The 20,391-nt window shown below is 36.4% G+C and overlaps 2 protein-coding genes across 11 annotated transcripts in view; one reads left to right on the plus strand and one right to left on the minus strand.

The window, feature by feature from the left end:
* Positions 1–1,847: 1,847 nt before the first annotated feature.
* On the minus strand, positions 1,848–10,648 carry LOC125664152 (39S ribosomal protein L16, mitochondrial-like). Its single transcript, XM_048896715.2, has 4 exons — positions 10,517–10,648; positions 7,847–7,906; positions 7,504–7,670; positions 1,848–2,344 (listed from the first exon to the last, which is right to left on the minus strand). Exons 1-4 carry the CDS (start codon positions 10,575–10,577, stop codon positions 1,889–1,891), a joined length of 744 nt encoding a protein of 247 aa, XP_048752672.1. The 5' UTR covers positions 10,578–10,648; the 3' UTR covers positions 1,848–1,888.
* Positions 10,649–10,680: 32 nt separating this feature from the next.
* LOC125664456 (GATOR complex protein DEPDC5-like) overlaps positions 10,681–20,391 on the plus strand; it is a 77,118-nt gene continuing 67,407 nt past the window's right edge. For all 10 annotated transcript variants that reach the window (XM_056152620.1, XM_056152625.1, XM_056152621.1 and 7 more), the window contains exons 1-10: positions 10,681–10,792; positions 13,719–13,806; positions 14,109–14,158; positions 14,930–15,015; positions 15,420–15,553; positions 18,179–18,248; positions 19,145–19,288; positions 19,377–19,446; positions 19,604–19,676; positions 20,326–20,391. The exon at positions 20,326–20,391 is cut by the window's right edge and continues 122 nt beyond it. In XM_056152620.1, coding sequence (XP_056008595.1) covers positions 10,732–10,792; positions 13,719–13,806; positions 14,109–14,158; positions 14,930–15,015; positions 15,420–15,553; positions 18,179–18,248; positions 19,145–19,288; positions 19,377–19,446; positions 19,604–19,676; positions 20,326–20,391 — 842 coding nt within the window. In that variant the 5' untranslated portion in view covers positions 10,681–10,731. The remainder of the gene's footprint in view (positions 10,793–13,718; positions 13,807–14,108; positions 14,159–14,929; positions 15,016–15,419; positions 15,554–18,178; positions 18,249–19,144; positions 19,289–19,376; positions 19,447–19,603; positions 19,677–20,325) is intronic.

Consider the following 20,391-nt stretch of genomic DNA (forward strand, 5'->3'; position numbering starts at 1 on the left):
AAAATGTTTGAAATTTTTGTCCATGCCATAATACATTATAAGCTTCATCTTCATAAGTCAAGGGTTATTGATTCATTACCGCACACTAACTAGTAATAACCCTTGACTTGTGAATATTTATAAGCTCAAACTTGAAGCAAAGGTTATTAATGGCAAAATGGTTTGTCAAGAGCAGACCAGTATAAGGTTAAAAGAAGATCATTAACTATGTAGTGCTCTCACCACCGAGTCGCCATGACCGGTTGTTCATTAACTGTTGCACTCTCACCACTATAAGACTGGTTGATTATTAACTATGTAGTGCAGGGATAGCTGAAGTTAGTATAGATATGGCATTTAGATATCCCAAATTATTTTGTCTATATGCATAACTAAATGCGCATATCTAAAAGATTAGTCTGCCGTACCAATTTTTATATGCCTGCCTGTGGACTGGACATGCTGGATATATCAATGGTACAGTGATGTCCGGCCATCCATTCAGGGTTTTATTTCTATTTCTCTAGTACAAACCAATCTGAAACCTAACTGTGTGGGTCACTCTACTTCATGTTGCAATTCTGATCCGCTTCAACCCATCTTAGAAGAGTTTTGCCCCTTTATTTGAAATTGGATGCTATATATGGGGGCACATGATTTGTCCAACTCCTCCCAGTTTTTAAGTGAGGACCTACTTTTTTTTTTTACAAAGTGTTTGTATGGGTATTAAAGATGTGCATGTGACAAGGATTTTGATTTTCTTTGATTTTTCAGAAGATTACAGGTTGTTGAACTTTGGACATTTTTTTTAAATTATAAAATAACAGGTCGAACTTGTTCAGTTTTGAGGAAATATTATAAAGTGAGTATAGTCAATTTAACTCCACTCGCAGTTTTCAAGTAAATACTATACCTTAAAAACATTAAAGATGAGCATATTGAAATCATTTTTATTACAAGTTGTTGAATTTGTCCATTTGGGGGGGGGGGGATATTTTACACACAGAACTCTTGGTTTGTTTATCTACCTCCTGTCAGGTTTTTTTAGTTAGGACTTTTTATTCATAAGATGCGATAGAAAGTAGAAGATGGCCGATAGTACCAGAAGTAAAGTTCTACAACTCATGGTATCTGATTTTTTAAGGCCCATTTTGGGTCCGAATTTTGGCCCTTTCCCCTCCTAAAATTGCTAATTTTTTCCCAATTTAACTTGCTTTTTTCCCAATAATAGAATTATGAAAGGAAAATGTGTTTAAAAAAATAAACATTCGATGTGAATTATATACACGAGATTTAACAAAGAGTTATGGGAATGATGATTTGGATAGAATAGTTTAAAATTTTAGAAAGTGAAAGAAAATTAGATGTGTAAAATAAAAATAATATAATGTTTGATAATGAATTTAAAACTTATTTATAAAATTTTATTTTTCCCAATTTGACTGAAATGTCGACAATTTTTCCCCAATTTGAAAGCAACAGAACCCTTGTAAAAAATGTAGAAAAATCACTGGGTATGAACCGGTACCGTTTCCAGTATACTCTTTTTACATATCATAAAATCATCACAGACACAGCTCAGTGGCCCTTTTCACAAAAAATCCTATGATTAAGATGAAAATTTCAAAACACTTTAATTCTTTTATAATCGATAATTCTTCATTCATATATTTCTGAGTGTGCAAATCTAGTATATACGCTGGAGATGAAACTTTAATTTTACTGGGGTGACAGTTACACTCAGTTGAGTATAAGGCAGACAGAAAACACTTATTTTAGTAGTAAATTTTTTTTGTGAAAATGGCCACTGTTTATCCTCTGACCATCCTCTGATCATTCATATGTTAAGAATTACAAGAAACATGATATTCAGAGACCACATTTATTTACTAAGATTAATATCACCATTCTATCTATATTTGCCAAACCATATTAAATCATAGGGACTGAGGTCTTTTTTAATTCCAAGAAAATTGTTTTTTGCACAGTATTCATAGCAAAATGGATTCAGATTGTTGTTTTTAATCCAGTCTTCCTTCTCTTGTTCTTTCTGCAGAATTTCAGCACTCACAATTCTAGCTTCAAAAGGACACTGATTAACAATATGGCGCAACATTTTGTACACTTGTCTTAATTCGATTTCGCCTCCGATTTCCATTATGATCTGCTCGGCTTTCACTGGCGTTACGTAATGGGAGATGGGACTTTTCCCTTTCCCCATGCGTTTTCCTTGTCCCTTTTTAGTCACCGGTTTCCACGGAGCTTCCACACGCCATTCAGCGAACATGTCACTTGTCAATTTCGCATTGATATACAGTCGCCAGGCATCAAAATGTTTGCTGTTAAGGTATCCCCCATCCCGTGCCTGAAATAGACAAAAATATGTTAAATTTCAAATCATTTATCTGCATAATGTGGTAATATTTCCTAACAAGACATTTAAGGACCCAGAATTACTCCGACACTTGATGACTGACCCAAACCATAGAGACAAATTGCATCGTTGAATATTTCTTCAAAGTCACAATCTTGCCACAGACGTCCTTGTACAACATATGGAGTCTCTCATATCTATCACTAATTCGTTGGCCAAGAAAATCATTTCATTTTAACTTTATTTTGACCTTGGACAATAACCTTTGTACAGGGTCATAACATTACATGTAGCCATAATCATTCCTTGCATCAAATATGAGAATCAAAAATCTGACTCTATTACAGAGTTATGGCTTGAACAATAATTTTGAAAAACTGGTGACCTTGACCTTAACCCATTGACCTTGTGTTAGGGTTACTACACACCATTTGGCCATAAGCATACTGTGTAGCAACAATAAACATATAGTGTCTTTCTATAACAAAATCATGGGTATCAAAAGAGAAGTATGTTTCAGTTTTTGATGACTGACAGAACTCCTTGTTTATAGGTCACTACACACCACCCTGCCAATGTTTGTGTTAAGTATGAGCCTCTAATGGGCCTCGATTACTTAGATATATAATTCACTACACACCACCCTGCCAATGTTTGTGTTAAGTATGAGCCTCTAATGGGCCTCGATTACTTAGATATATAATTCACTACACACCACCCTGCCAATGTTTGTGTTAAGTATGAGCCTCTAATGGGCCTCGATTACTTAGATATATAATTCACTACACACCACCCTGCCAATGTTTGTGTTAAGTATGAGTCTCTAATGGGCCTCGATTACTTAGATATATAATTCACTACACACCACCCTGCCAATGTTTGTGTTAAGTATGAGCCTACCCTGCCAATGTTTGTGTTAAGTATGAGCCTACCCTGCCAATGTTTGTGTTAAGTATGAGCCTACCCTGCCAATGTTTGTGTTAAGTATGAGCCTACCCTGCCAATGTTTGTGTTAAGTATGAGCCTACCCTGCCAATGTTTGTGTTAAGTATGAGCCTACCCTGCCAATGTTTGTGTTAAGTATGAGCCTACCCTGCCAATGTTTGTGTTAAGTATGAGCCTACCCTGCCAATGTTTGTGTTAAGTATGAGCCTACCCTGCCAATGTTTGTGTTAAGTATGAGCCTACCCTGCCAATGTTTGTGTTAAGTATGAGCCTACCCTGCCAATGTTTGTGTTAAGTATGAGCCTACCCTGCCAATGTTTGTGTTAAGTATGAGCCTACCCTGCCAATGTTTGTGTTAAGTATGAGCCTACCCTGCCAATGTTTGTGTTAAGTATGAGCCTACCCTGCCAATGTTTGTGTTAAGTATGAGCCTACCCTGCCAATGTTTGTGTTAAGTATGAGCCTACCCTGCCAATGTTTGTGTTAAGTATGAGCCTACCCTGCCAATGTTTGTGTTAAGTATGAGCCTACCCTGCCAATGTTTGTGTTAAGTATGAGCCTACCCTGCCAATGTTTGTGTTAAGTATGAGCCTACCCTGTCAATGTTTGTGTTAAGTATGAGCCTACCCTGTCAATGTTTGTGTTAAGTATGAGCCTACCCTGCCAATGTTTGTGTTAAGTATGAGCCTACCCTGCCAATGTTTGTGTTAAGTATGAGCCTACCCTGCCAATGTTTGTGTTAAGTATGAGCCTACCCTGCCAATGTTTGTGTTAAGTATGAGCCTACCCTGCCAATGTTTGTGTTAAGTATGAGTCTACCCTGCCAATGTTTGTGTTAAGTATGAGCCTACCCTGCCAATGTTTGTGTTAAGTATGAGCCTACCCTGCCAATGTTTGTGTTAAGTATGAGCCTACCCTGCCAATGTTTGTGTTAAGTATGAGCCTACCCTGTCAATGTTTGTGTTAAGTATGAGCCTACCCTGTCAATGTTTGTGTTAAGTATGAGCCTACCCTGTCAATGTTTGTGTTAAGTATGAGCCTACCCTGCCAATGTTTGTGTTAAGTATGAGCCTACCCTGCCAATGTTTGTGTTAAGTATGAGTCTACCCTGTCAATGTTTGTGTTAAGTATGAGCCTACCCTGCCAATGTTTGTGTTAAGTATGAGCCTACCCTGCCAATGTTTGTGTTAAGTATGAGCCTACCCTGCCAATGTTTGTGTTAAGTATGAGCCTACCCTGCCAATGTTTGTGTTAAGTATGAGCCTACCCTGCCAATGTTTGTGTTAAGTATGAGCCTACCCTGCCAATGTTTGTGTTAAGTATGAGTCTACCCTGCCAATGTTTGTGTTAAGTATGAGCCTACCCTGCCAATGTTTGTGTTAAGTATGAGTCTACCCTGCCAATGTTTGTGTTAAGTATGAGTCTACCCTGCCAATGTTTGTGTTAAGTATGAGTCTACCCTGCCAATGTTTGTGTTAAGTATGAGTCTACTCTGCCAATGTTTGTGTTAAGTATGAGTCTACCCTGCCAATGTTTGTGTTAAGTATGAGTCTACCCTGCCAATGTTTGTGTTAAGTATGAGTCTACCCTGCCAATGTTTGTGTTAAGTATGAGCCTACCCTGCCAATGTTTGTGTTAAGTATGAGCCTACCCTGCCAATGTTTGTGTTAAGTATGAGTCTACCCTGCCAATGTTTGTGTTAAGTATGAGTCTACCCTGCCAATGTTTGTGTTAAGTATGAGTCTACCCTGCCAATGTTTGTGTTAAGTATGAGCCTACCCTGCCAATGTTTGTGTTAAGTATGAGCCTACCCTGCCAATGTTTGTGTTAAGTATGAGCCTACCCTGCCAATGTTTGTGTTAAGTATGAGCCTACCCTGCCAATGTTTGTGTTAAGTATGAGTCTACCCTGCCAATGTTTGTGTTAAGTATGAGCCTACCCTGCCAATGTTTGTGTTAAGTATGAGTCTACCCTGCCAATGTTTGTGTTAAGTATGAGTCTACCCTGCCAATGTTTGTGTTAAGTATGAGCCTACCCTGCCAATGTTTGTGTTAAGTATGAGTCTACCCTGCCAATGTTTGTGTTAAGTATGAGTCTACCCTGCCAATGTTTGTGTTAAGTATGAGTCTACCCTGCCAATGTTTGTGTTAAGTATGAGCCTACCCTGCCAATGTTTGTGTTAAGTATGAGCCTACCCTGCCAATGTTTGTGTTAAGTATGAGCCTACCCTGCCAATGTTTGTGTTAAGTATGAGTCTACCCTGCCAATGTTTGTGTTAAGTATGAGTCTACCCTGCCAATGTTTGTGTTAAGTATGAGTCTACCCTGCCAATGTTTGTGTTAAGTATGAGCCTACCCTGCCAATGTTTGTGTTAAGTATGAGTCTACCCTGCCAATGTTTGTGTTAAGTATGAGCCTACCCTGCCAATGTTTGTGTTAAGTATGAGTCTACCCTGCCAATGTTTGTGTTAAGTATGAGCCTACCCTGCCAATGTTTGTGTTAAGTATGAGTCTACCCTGCCAATGTTTGTGTTAAGTATGAGTCTACCCTGCCAATGTTTGTGTTAAGTATGAGCCTACCCTGCCAATGTTTGTGTTAAGTATGAGCCTACCCTGCCAATGTTTGTGTTAAGTATGAGTCTACCCTGCCAATGTTTGTGTTAAGTATGAGTCTACCCTGCCAATGTTTGTGTTAAGTATGAGTCTACCCTGCCAATGTTTGTGTTAAGTATGAGCCTACCCTGCCAATGTTTGTGTTAAGTATGAGTCTACCCTGCCAATGTTTGTGTTAAGTATGAGCCTACCCTGCCAATGTTTGTGTTAAGTATGAGCCTACCCTGCCAATGTTTGTGTTAAGTATGAGTCTACCCTGCCAATGTTTGTGTTAAGTATGAGTCTACCCTGCCAATGTTTGTGTTAAGTATGAGTCTACCCTGCCAATGTTTGTGTTAAGTATGAGCCTCTAATGGGCCTCCATTACTTAGATATGGCTTAAAAAAATAATCTTAACTTTATTTACTAATGACCTTTACGTTACACTAATGACCTTGGTACAAGGTCACCAGATATCACCTGGCTATAGATGTCTAAGTACCAAACGTCTCTTTATTACAAATTCATGACAGACAAAAATGTCAACTTTTAAATGATATTGGTCATACATTGTTTCAAGGTCATGACACTCATGTGGCCATAAACATTTTGTGTGCCAACTATGGGTCTCTTGTCTTTTTCCACAATAAAGCAATGGGTAGGAAGTGAATTTTCAATAGTTTTAGGGGCGAGATCAAAAGTTTAATGTCTGACAAAAAACTAAATTCACATAGTTTTAACAAGTAAAAACATACGATTATAAATAACACTCTGTATATCTTTTCTACTGTTTATTCACAAATGAAAGTGAACTTTAAAACTATTCTTAAATGTTCATTAAAATGTAATTTCATTATGTGGTTTTTAACAGTCGATTGTCTTTCTCCACTAAAGTGTAATCGATGTCGGATGACAGAAACTTACCGGAGTTTTTACTCCCCCTCCTCCTAACTATTTGAATTTAGATTTTTATCCAACATCGATCTTTTGATCTCGCCCCTTACTAATGACTTTTTTTGAGGTCACTATATACCACCTCACCAAAGAAAATCCTTGTGCTAAATATGTGCTTCTAATAGCTCTATTATTTAGTTATGATCAGAAAAGGAACTTCTAATTTTGTTTACCTTGACATAACCTTGAAACAAGGTCATTACACATCACTTGACCATAAAAATTATGCATACCAAAAACCTTAAAAAACAAAACAAAACATAACCACAAGAATGTCCTTGAGCTTAGCTATATAACATTCATATTGTTTCAAGGTCATGACACACCATCTGGCCACTAACATTCATTGTGCTAAGTAATGAGCCTCTACTGTCACCCCAATACAAAGTTAAGTAAAATGACAAATATTTTCCCCAGAAATGAGAATTGAAGTGTCCTTAAATCCACACCCTTTACTGTCAAGATCAATTTTTTTATCAGTTTGGTCAAAATGAAATAAATTTTATATCAATTTTTATTAGAATGAACCCTGTGCTTAGTAAGAAGAAAGGTTTCTATGGTAACTAGTACATATTTTTCTTCCAATTTCCTTAATTATCCCCCTTTGAATGAGGCATGTTCCTTTCGTTTTGTTAAAGTAATTAAAGTAAATGCCCTAACCTGCACTCCGTACTGTCCATACAGTAGTTTGGAGTTGATCAGCTCCGGCCCTCTGCAGTGCTTGGCCTCACTCCTCTGCTGTACTGCTAAGCTACTGTTGGTGGCATGGATGGACACAGGAACTTTGTCAACTAATTTCAATTTTTTCTTGTCAGGAAATTCAACATCTACAAAACAAAGTTATGTATAGCCTTATTTCTTTTCAAAGACATTTTCATAACTACAACATACAACAGTTTACTTACCATCATAACTTCAACACACAACAGTTTACTTACCATCATAACTACAACATACAACAGTTTACTTACCATCATAACTAAACATACAACAGTTTACTTACCATCATAACTTGGAGGAATCTTTATCTTCATATAGCTTGCACTTTGAACATAATTCCAAGCTGAAAATAAAAATGATAAAGTTGTCTGAACATAGCTGGTATTAAATGGAGAACCAAGCAGAGAAGATAGTGTAAAGTTTATTATTCACACAAGTCATTAGCAATCTATAGTCTATTCACATGAGCCAGCAGAATTCATGCTCTATATCTTGTATAACAAAGATCAATTATAATTGAAAATGGATTTTTTTCATCATCATTTACCATCAAGAACCTCATATTAAAACCATCTAAACTATACAAATCACTATCTTTCTAACTTATATGCTTTTATTCTGTATTACTTCTATCATTCTGAGAAACTTTGAAAGACCTGAAGAGGAGTAATCCAAAAAGGCTGGGGGTATGGGGCCCTAGGTGGGCCCCATTGGAGTCCAGGGACAATGCCCCAGGCGGGGGCTCAGGGGGGCCTGTGGCCCCCGAGAAAATATGAGATTTCATGAATTTTGAACACAATTTCAAGTTATTTTAAAGGACTTATACACCTGAGACTGTACAGTTGCACATTATATAAATGAAGTAAATTTGATAAACGGTTGTCTCTGTTATTTTATTCTACTTCATTATAAGCAAGTTGCACTCTTATATTTCTCAACAAATTTGAATCATGACTGTGAATTTGTTCGTTTGACATAAAAGTTTTGTGTTATAATGGAATTCAGAGTTGAGCTGTTCAGGTTGGGTCTGTATTTTGTTTGTTTGTTTGGGGTTTTGTTTCATGACAATACTGAAGATTCTTTCATTCGTTCGAATGAAAGATGGTCAAAATGGTCAGCATGATTTGTCCGTATTTAAAACCTCCTGAACCATTCCGAATTTGTCTAAGCTCCATGTCCATTATCTCTTTTTGCGAGACAGTATCGGGAATACTGTCCAATGGAAATGCCACCACTATTGGCATATTATTTTCAACAATAAATTAATATAAAGCTATAAAATTCATATGAATTTAAATGAACAAATTCAACTAAAATTCACATTAAAATATTAGAAAGTGAAGTGATGACTTTTATGATACATATCTTAAATTAATTCTACATATCTTGTGAATACATACAATGCATATGTATTTCATAATATCATAATGATAACTCTTACAGTTTCAATTATAAATGAATATATATATATATATATATATATATATATATATATCAATTATAAATGAATATATATATATATATATCAATTTTTTTCTATGCAAAATTTTCCTCGTAAATAGTCATATAATTTATAATTGAGCTTAGATGATAACTAAGAATAGTTGAATTCTTCATTTTGTGATTTATATAAATATCAAAGATGGGATAAAATCACACAATAGACACACTAATTTTATTTAGTAAATACATAATGCTAATTCTGTTTCATAATGTAGCGGTCAGCCAGGTTCGATTGCCGGTGGCCAGATAGCTTAGTTGGTAGAGCACCTGAATAGAAAATTCAGAGGGCCCGCATTCGAATCCCGGTCTGGTCCATTGCATTTTCTCCCTTCCTGTTACATTTGGTGCCTTGACCAACTTAAGTTGGTCTTAAGCCCCTGGAACTGACAGGTGAAAATGCCTGCCAGGGGATTAAGACCCTGGGTTGATGTCTTCAAGTGGGAAGACATTTAAGGAGGGAGGAATGTAGCAGTCAGCTGGATTCGATCGCCAGTGGCCAGATAGCTCAGTTGGTAGAGCACCTGACTAGAGAATTCAGGGGGTCCGGGTTTGAATCCCGGTCTGGTCCATTGCATTTTCTCCCTTCCTGTTACAATATAAATTTTACTTACTGATTTTCTACAATGAATGCAACTTGCCATGGCAAAAATTGTTGGTATAATGATACAAATGAACATATACCTTGGACGTTGGTAAATTAATACATGTATATAGCATTCATTAATTTCAATTAAATTGCTCATTGTTAAAGGAGAGTATGCACTGATCAATCGTCCCGACCACTTTTGCCGTACTCAATTGGAGCGAAACCACTCAGGACGAATCCACTTAGAGCGAACAGGTAAAGGTGCGAATCTACTCGGTGCGAATAGGTAATCGAGATGAAACCACCCGCATTCCTTGTACCCCAAGTACTCGAGACAGCTTAGTTACAGAAGTGTTTATTTGAAAGCAACAAAGAGTCCATTATACATACAAGTAGTCTCTGTATTCCTGTTTTTAAAATAATTTTATGATTTGTTCGAGTATTTGTGCATTTTCATTTGTCACGAGTCAGATCAACTATTGATCATTGTTCATGTTACAGCAGTTATTCACCAATCCATATAAAACATTTCTTTCCTCCATCTATCTGTAATAGCTAGTGTATAAAACTAATATGTAACTAGTTAAAGTGTCATCGCTCGGTCCTCTATTACAAACATAATGTACAATATGGCAACCCCTTGTGCCATAAGAAATGACTTCGGGTGTATTTCTTTGAATTCAATTGCATTAAATATTTACATTGACTAAGACATTTTGAAGACAGCATGAGTAGTTCGAATTTCCTCGAAATGAACATTAATGCCACTACCACTTTAACGGACATTTTGTAATGATGAAATTAAGTTAAACTAAATGCAAACAACCTATACGACGCTGTCAACATTTTGGACAATTTACTTACGTCTCGACAAGGATTTCAACATGCAAAAAGCACTTCTTGATATTTCTCGCATTATTGACATTCACATTGGCTAGATTGGTTCCCATCCATCGAAACTATAACTGAGAACCAGTTTAGTCTTTGATGCGCTTTAAAGAATGAACGTTGGTTGTACTTTTAGACAAACATCCCATAACATTGATGGGATGAAAGGATGAAGTGTTCACTGCTATATTATGGCTAAAACATTAAATTTAAGAGTCCACAAAAGAAGTTACAGCGAAAACAGCAATCTAAGTGAGAAAATGAGACTTAAACCTACTGTTGTTTCGGTTTTGTAAATTGTGCACTGTCATGCGTGATGCCAGAACTGCAGAAGCGGTACCAATACACAGGTATTTGAGGTCTTAATAATATGCGGGGGCAGTCATATACATTAAATTGAATAACTTAGCTTGTTAGTTATTTACATATGTATATGTGCCCACTGTGGATTTGTTAAGACCCAAGTACCTGGTTACCAGTAGTGCTGTACAGAGACTTGTCACATATTAATAAACTGATTCTTTTATTTAGAAAACTACATGTACATCATATTGTCAGTCTGCAGTGTACACCTCGTGCTGCTTCCTTTGCTTTCTATTCATTCCGAAATTTTCTTGTCTAATTCATAACTATTTCAACATCATATGAAAAAAAAATATCCCACCATCTACGTACTCGACTTTTTTTTATCCTGAGTCGGGAGAGGGCAAGCAAAACAATTTTTTAAAGATGGTCTAGGCTGAACTAATATATTGGGAGGGGGGGTGTTACATCTTGCTGTTTACCAACAAAGCAAATGTCATCTCAGTCAGGGACCTAGCTTTCATCATTCAGCATTCCAGGGACCTAAATACTGACTAAGTCTATATACTGTAAATATAAGTCCCTTTCTTCGTACATGTATAATTTAAAAGGTGAAGATAACTAACAGAGATCCACCTCTTAACTGTTGTTGCATGTGCCATGCAAAACTTATCTAGGCCTAATTTGCAATTTATGACTTTTTTTACAAGAAAAAGGGGGGGGGGGTGTCCCAAGTCAATTTGGCTACTTAAATATGATGCATGCACTGCAGGTTCTACATACACCTTTAACTTAAAAAACTATATTACTTGGCATTTGCATAACGGTTTTTTCGCACAATTTGCAAAGTATGGATTTCAATAGTAGAAACTTTGTACTAAATAATTCAAATATTGTTGATTCATGAATTTTGGTAGTCATGATATATTTTCTCAAAGAGAACATCAGTTCTTAGTACTAGTAATAGAGACATCTATGTTGATTAAATGTAAAGTTTTGTATGAATTTGGTCTATGGCTCCCACATTTTAAGACATTATTGCAATTTTCAGGTGATTTTGAAAACTGACAATTTATTCTCCCAGACTAAAAGGCCATATTATTTTTAATCTTCTAGTATTAAACCTTTTTATATCTATATTCTTAGAAGACATGAGTGCACATGAATCTCGATATGCGTTATCTCGGCTCGCTGAGATTAGTGTTGCTTATATTGTGTCGACATCTATGATACACGAAACAAGTTATGCAAATAAGTCAAAAGTAATTTTAAGTGCAAAAAGGTCATGTTTACCCCAGTAACAAGCCCTATCACACCTCCCCCCCCCCCCCCCCCCCCCCCCCCCCTTTTTCTTCTTCATAGTTCCCTAATATATAGAAATTAAAAATGTTCTTCCAAAAGAATTGACTATACACATACTACAAAACTGGTTCAAACTTCATTAAATCAGCGAGGCTTCAGATTTACGAAAGTTTACAGACAATTGTTCAGAGTTTCTGCAGAGTTGTTAAAACACAGTTTGAAGACATGGTTTGACAATGGAGAGACAAAAGACATGAACAAATAAGGAAATCGTGTCTGAATTAAATTGATGAATGAATGATATACACAACTTAAAAGTATATTTCTTTTCTTGATACATCAAATTAATTTAAATAAGTAATATTGTACTTCATTTTTAGTTCTAAAGACAAGTCTGGTAAATTGATTGCTAGTTTGGTAAATGTCACGGGACACATGCAGTGATTCTGTGTACTTATGAGAACTCTTTTCTTGTACAAATGAATAAGCACAGGAAGCTAATAGGGGTATTTTTTAAGTAGAAATCTTTTGTTACAGTAATAGATATCTATAGACCAGGTAAAATGATTTTATGAATTCAAAACTGATTTATGATATTTTAAGGTAGATCGATCCTCTTCTGATGTCGTAGGTTTTGCAAAAATCTTTATCAAATTAAACTTTGCACATTATAGAAGTATATCTTTCAGAGCAATTTTCTTCACTATAAAATAAAAAATCTAGTAAAATATTGATAGTGAAAAAGTTCATAATTTCCATAGATAATTAAAAGAATATTGTCAAGGGCAATAACTCTTATACTGGTATTTCCACTACTGTATCATATTATGTTTTTCCAAATATTCACAATAGATTTATACATATTTATAAATAATCAGTTTTCACAAACTGCTGACATTAAAATTCATCATTTCAACAAGTTTTTATCTGTTTTACTAAAATGTGTGAATTTCTTATCTTGACCTATACTTCCGTTTTCATATGTCTGACATCTTAAAAAAGGTGGCAACATACAAATTTTCTTTGGTTATCAATAAATTAAACTATATTCAGTGGAAATTAATACAGTTTTTACTATTTCAACCATTAATATTGATAAGTCACATGAGGGTGGAACTACCTTAAAGGGATTTTTTGTACTTTTGAGTAACCAGACATGTTAGTTTTAATTTTGTGACCTTTACTTTGTGTGTCATTCTGCTGACAATAATTGACAAAAAGAGATGTGCTTTGCCTTGCTGTATTACACAGAAATTTTTAAATTCTGGTCACTACATTCTAGTCCTTTTGATCATTTTTACCAGTCTGTGTATTCACTGTCACCTTTTCTAAATGAATTTCGGGTGTAAATAGATTTAAAACTTTCAGATGTATAGATTTAAGAAACTGATACAAATACATGGGTGAGAAAATGGAGAAGCAGACTATGCTTATCCAGGTGTTAAGCATTATATGCAATATAGTTATGTTGCGAATAGATGTGACAAGTCCCTTTCTGTTGTACAGCTGATTCTTGTTTACACAGTGTTCTAATACCAGTGAATTTTAATATTTGTATATGTTTATATTCCAGATGAAGAAATCTTGATTAATCAGAAGGATGTTTCAGATGTTGTTGTGGGAGATGTAGTAGAAATCTATCATATCGAGGATGAGGAAAGGTGAGAAGAACAAATTTTGACTGTCTATAACTAAACAGATCTTGTATAGCTGTCAGTAACTGAGTTGGGAAATGTAACTGAAGTGTAACTGAATTCTGAGGGAAGAGGAAAATAAAAAAAATTTCTTAGTTCTGAAGGGAGAAAATCAAATTTCTCTCATTTCTGACTGAGTATTGATTTTATTTCATTTTTGGTCGATATGATCGTTTAATAGTGTGATAAAACAAAGAATTAAGCTGGTGAATGCTACTACGATGAGCATTTTAGCCCATAGGCCTCTTTATAATCACTTTCTTTTACAGTCGTCTGCTGTTACAAGTGGCGTCATTATCAGACGAATTTCAACAAAAAGGTAAGCAGTCTTAGAGACTGTAAAATCTTCTATAATTATCATAGTTATATCGATTTTGGAGGACCGTAAAAACCGAGGTCCCGTGTCTCAGCAGGAGTGGCACAATAAATATCCCTCCCTGCTCAAAAGCCACAAGCGCCGAATATAGTCCTAGATTTTACAGCCCTTCACCAGCAATGGTGACGTCTCCATATGAGTGAAAAATTCTGGAGAGGGACACTAAATAATGTACAATCAATCAATCATAAACCACTTCAAATTCTCAAAGGAAGACAACTCCAGCAAGATAATCTCAGAACATCACAAACGTCTTCATGAAACAGGAGATTTAAACAACAAAACTTGAAGTCAAGAACATCATAAATTGAATTTGCTTTAAATAAATCAAAATCATGTGTGCCTTGTGGTTGCTGATAAAGATTGGGTGTGTGCTGGCTAAAACCAGATGACACTGTGTGCCTAAGTGTGTGCTGATATGGTATCATGAATTTTAAAGTGTAGCAGAGTATTTTAGAGTTGGTAGAAGACAACACCAAAATTTTATAGCAAACGTTGAAGTGTTATAGTATCTGAGGATATCAGATTTTAATCGGGCAAAAATTGCAAATGAATGCCATAGTTCAGTGGAACCACAGAAATGCAGATATTTTTAGTGAATTGAATACAATATGCATAGGAGTTCAAATATTATCAAAAAGAGGTGCATGTGAGTAATGCAAGGAACATGGTAATTGATGTAAGAAATGATGGACACATTTTAATTTTATACAGGGATTGTCAGCATTGAGCAAAGCATTGCCACAACATTCCAGCTTAGAGCATACAAAGATGTCATTGTCAAAAAAGTGGACCCAAAGGTATTTTTAAGTAGTGTACTGTTTTTCAGGTGAAAAAAGTTGCCTTTTGAAATGACAATTTAATGCAGCCATTCTTTGTCTTTCAGTTCTGATTATTCAGTCACACTATGCATACGCCGTACCAGTTACTTAGCTGTGTAATACAGTTAAACTTCCGTATCTCAAACATCGATATCTCGAATACCATTGATATCTCGAAGTGAGTTGGAAGTCCCAACTAGGTTTTCTTTATATATTTTAACCTCAAAATCTCAAACCCTCGGATATTTCTAAGTTTTTTATCAGCTCCTTCGAGTTCTAGATGACGAGATTTAACTGTATTTAATATATGTATGTATAAAGGTTTTCCGTTAGTTTGTGATATTTCGATATATCTGTCATGGATTGATGACTGGCTGTTCCAGAGTGTGTCGTTGGACCTGGTGGAGATGCTGTTTAAGGATCAGTACTTCAGCAGGAGCGATTTCTGGAGGCTGAGGAATGGAATCATCGACTCGTGTGTGTATCTCAACAAAAAGATCGAACATGCTGAAATGAGGTAACCAGAAGTTGTGTGTGAGTGCTGTTGTTGGAGTCATTAGGGGTGTAGGGTATGTTGTTAGGGGTGTAGGATATGTTGTTGATGTTGTTAGGGGTGTAGGGTATGTTGATGTTGTTAGGGGTGTAGGGTATGTTGTTGTTGTTAGGGGTGTATGGTATGTTGTTAGGGGTGTAGGGTATGTTGTTAGGGGTGTAGGGTATGTTGTTGATGTTGTTAGGGGTGTAGGGTATGTTGTTAGGAGTGTAGGGTATGTTGTTGATGTTGTTAGGGGTGTAGGGTATGTTGTTGATGTTGTTAGGGGTGTAGGGTATGTTGATGTTGTTAGGGGTGTAGGGTATGTTGTTAGGGGTGTAGGGTATGTTGTTAGGGGTGTAGGGTATGTTGTTAGGGGTGTAGGGTATGTTGTTGATGTTGTTAGGGGTGTAGGGTATGTTGTTAGGAGTGTAGGGTATGTTGTTGATGTTGTTAGGGGTGTAGGGTATGTTGTTAGGGGTGTAGGGTATGTTGTTGATGTTGTTAGGGGTGTAGGGTATGTTATTGATGTTGTTAGGGGTGTAGGGTATGTTGATGTTGTTAGGGGTGTAGGGTATGTTGTTAGGGTTGTGGGGTATGTTGCTAGGGGTGTATGGTATGTTGTTAAGAGTGTAGGGTATGTTGTTGATGTTGTTAGGGGTGTAGGGTATGTTGTTAGGGGTGTAGGGTATGTTGATGTTGTTAGGGGTGTAGGGTATGTTGTTGATGTTGTTAGGGGTGTAGGGTATGTTGTTAGGGGTGTAGGGTATGTTGTTAGGGGTGTAGGGTATGTTGTTAGGGGTGTAGGGTATGTTGTTGATGTTGTTAGGGGTGTAGGATATGTTGTTAGGGGTGTAGGGTATGTTGTTGATGTTGTTAGGGGTGTAGGGTATGTTGATGTTGTTAGGGGTGTAGGGGATGTTGTTAGGGGTGTAGAGTATGTTGTTAGGGGTGTAGGGTATGTTGTTAGGGGTGTAGGGTATGTTGTTAGGGGTGTAGGGTATGTTATTGATGTTGTTAGGGGTGTAGGGTATGTTGTTAGGGGTGTAGGATATGTTGTTAGGGGTGTAGGGTATGTTGATGTTGTTAGGGGTGTAGGGTATGTTGATGTTGTTAGGGGTGTAGGGTATGTTGATGTTGTTAGGGGTGTAGGGTATGTTGTTAGGGGTGTAGGATATGTTGTTAGGGGTGTAGGGTATGTTGTTGATGTTGTTAGGGGTGTAGGGTATGTTGATGTTGTTAGGGGTGTAGGATATGTTGTTAGGGGTGTAGGGTATGTTGTTAGGGGTGTAGGGTACATGAATGCTAATGATTTTAGTAGTAATAAGGTATGATGTTATATATGTTTTGTTAAGTGGTGTAAGGTGTATTCTTGATGTAGATAGGGGTGTAGGGTAAATTGTTGATTTTGGTAGGGGTGGAAAACATGTTGTTTATTTTGATAGTGGTGTAAGGTATGATGTTGATACATATATTGATAGTGGTGTAAGGTATGATGTTGATACATACATTGGTAGTGGTGTAGGATTGTTGTTTGCTTCCCTGAGCTAAAGTGAGCTTTTCTTATCAACTGTTATCCAATGTCCATCTGTCTGTTAACCCAAATGTAAACTTTACTGTAACACATTTTTGACTCTTTCTGCACAACCACAGAGCCAATTTCAACCAAACTTGTCATATCATCCTTGGGTAAAGGGAACTCAAAATTGTGCAAACGAAGGGCCACACCCTTTTGAAAGGGAAGATAATTAAGAAATAGTGAAAATATATGGCAATTTAAAAAAAAAAAATCTTCTAAAGAACCAATGGACCAGAAAAGTTGAAACCTCTGTGAACACTTCTTTAATAAGTGTTTATTAAAAATTTGCTAAAGTCGTGACCACCCCCACCCCGATGTAGCATGGGCCTTGGGTTCATACTAATATACAAGCATCTTCAGAAAGTGCAGATTGAAGTTTGTTTACTTTGTGGTCCCTGGGGTTAGAGTGGGACTACAAAATGGGATTAAAGTTTTACATGGGAATTTATATTAAAAAGTAAAAAATCTTCATATGAACTGTTAAGCCTTGACTGGTCATGGTGATAGACAAGCATCCTCAGGAAGTGTAGATTCAACATGTTTGAATGAATTCCCCGCGGATAGGATGGAGCCACAATTGGGGATCAAACATATAGGAAAAACTTAAAAAATCTTCTACTCAAGATTAGCAGGGCTATGATTAGTCATAATGATAATGCAAAAATCCCCAGGTTGTGCAGATTCAGGTTTGTTCAAGTTGTGGCCTGGGGGGTTTGGAGTTGGTGTGTGTGTGTGTTATGGGTAGGATGGGGCCTCATTAAGGGATTTAAGTTTTACTATGAATAGATTGGAGAAAATCTTCATTGATGTTGGTAGAGGTGTAGGCTATGTTGTAGATGTTTGTCATGTGTATGGGGTTTTTTTTTGGGGGGGGATAAAAATGATTAAGACAACCATATCACAAAAAGGGGGTTCTGGTGAGTGAATTTGTATAGTAATTTTACATGTAGTGATGAACAAAAAGTCCAAATTGATCTGAATATACACACACTCATCATACAGTTTGTTAATTGTGTGTGACTTTATTTCAGACCGCAGGTGATGGAGATGTGGTCCAGAGGAGAGAGAGTCATGTGTGGAACTATAACGGAAGAGACACGGGTAAATAGAGTTATTGTATTGTTAACTGAAGACATGGGTAAATATAGTTATTGTATTGTTAACTGAAGATGTGGGTAAATATAGTTATTGTATTGTTAACTGAAGATGTGGGTAAATAGAGTTATTGTATTGTTAACTGAAGACATGGGTAAATATAGTTGTTGTATTGTTAATTGAAGACAAGGGTAAATATTGTTGTTGTATTGTAAACTGAAGACGTGGGTAAATAGAGTTATTGTATTGTTAACTGAAGACATGGGTAAATATAGTTATTGTATTGTTAACTGAAGACATGGGTAAATATAGTTATTGTATTGTTAACTGAAGACACACTGTCAGGTAAATGTAGTTATTGTTTTGTTATTTGTAGTTATTTTATTGTTCCTTGTTGAACAATAGCTGAAAACACACTGGTGTATAGTTTTTTTTATTGTTTTTTTGTTGAACAATAAATGAACATTTGGTTTTCTGCTTTAGATTGTGTACCAGTCTGGTGGAACATTCGGTTTTCTGCTTTAGATTGTGTACCGGTCTGGTGGAACATTCAGTTTTCTGCTTTAGATTGTGTACCGGTCTGGTGGAACATTGGGTTTTCTGCTTTAGGTTGTGTACCGGTCTGGTGAAACATTCGGTTTTCTGCTTTAGATTTTGTACCGGTCTGGTGGAACATTTGGTTTTCTGCTTTAGATTGTGTACCGGTCTGGTTCAACATTTGGTTTTCTACTTTAGATTGTGTACCGGTCTGGTGGAACATTTAGTTTTCTACTTTAGATTGTGTACTGGTCTGGTTCAACATTTGGTTTTCTGCTTTAGATTGTGTACTGGTCTGGTTCAACATTTAGTTTTCTGTTTAGATTGTGTACTGGTCTGGTTGAACATTTGATATTCTGCTTTAGATTGTGTACCGGTCGTCCACAGCAGTCGTCCAGATCTTTATCCAGATGAGCAGTGAGATGTGGGACTTTGATATTCTCGGAGAAGACCTCTACTTTGAGAAAGCCCTCAATGGCTTCCTTACTGACCTGTTTGCCAAATGGAAGGTAGGAACCTGATGCACACTGTGGTCAGTAAACTTCGATATCTTATTCCTTGAAAGAAAACTATTCTATATTTTTTATTTACAATCAGGAACAGAACTGTCTTCATGATGTCACAATTGTCTTGTTTTCTCGGACGTTCTATAAGGCACAGTCACTCGGTAAGACAGCAAAATTATAGCAAAGAATACATGATAATAATGTCAATCAATCTTATGCCATCTTATTAAATGATAGGGAGTTAGTTAACTGAGAGAATTACGTCTGTCAGTGTCATGCTCAGTAGGATTTTCAGCGTTGTGTGTTTTGTTAATTTAGAGGACTTTCCTGATTACATGAGAGATTGCATAGTGTGCGACTACAAAGGAAGATACTACCAGGACTTTTACAGGTAATTAGTGATTCTAGGACTTTTACAGGTAATTAGTACAGTGATACTAGGACTTTTACAGGTAATTAGTACAGTGATACTAGGAGTTACAGGTAATTAAGACAGTTATACTAGGACTTTTACAGGTAATTAACTATTTGGAGTTTTACAGGTAATTAGGACAGCGATGCTAGGACTTTTACAGGTAATTAACTATTTGGAGTTTTACAGGTAATTAGGACAGCGATGCTAGGACTTTTACAGGTAATTAACTATTTGGAGTTTTACAGGTAATTAGGACAGCGATGCTAGGACTTTTACAGGTAATTAACTATTAGGAGTTTTACAGGTAATTAAAGACAGCGATGCTAGGACTTTTACAGGTAATTAACTATTAGGAGTTTTGCAGGTAATTAGGACGGTGATACTAGGACTTTTACAGGTAATTAGTGATACTAGGACTTTTACAGGTAATTAACTATTAGGAGTTTTACAGGTAATTAACTATTAGGACTTTTACAGGTAATTAACTATGAGGAGTTTTACAGGTAATTGGGACAGTAAATACTACATGCATGTGATACAGTCTCAGATTCATACTAAAGAGATACACCTCTAATAAAATTCAAGCAATTGTTTTCCTGCAAATTTCTATCCACTTTTGTCCTAGGATTGTGGTACAGAACGAGCGATACGATGACTGGACAACCACCATGATGCTGTTGCGTAAACTCTG

Source organism: Ostrea edulis, chromosome 1 (genome assembly GCF_947568905.1).
Source record: "Ostrea edulis chromosome 1, xbOstEdul1.1, whole genome shotgun sequence".
NCBI classification, from domain to species: domain Eukaryota; kingdom Metazoa; phylum Mollusca; class Bivalvia; order Ostreida; family Ostreidae; genus Ostrea; species Ostrea edulis.

Bases quoted from the DNA above. Each gene is read 5' to 3' on its own strand.
- LOC125664152 (XM_048896715.2), bottom strand. From the start codon at position 10,577: ATGTCAATAATGCGAGAAATATCAAGAAGTGCTTTTTGCATGTTGAAA. The intron at 7,907-10,516 runs GTAAGTAAATTG...TTTTATTTTCAG, and splicing joins GTTGAAATCCTTGTCGAGAC to CTTGGAATTATGTTCAAAGT. The intron at 7,671-7,846 runs GTAAGTAAACTG...TTTGTTTTGTAG, and splicing joins GATTCCTCCAAGTTATGATG to ATGTTGAATTTCCTGACAAG.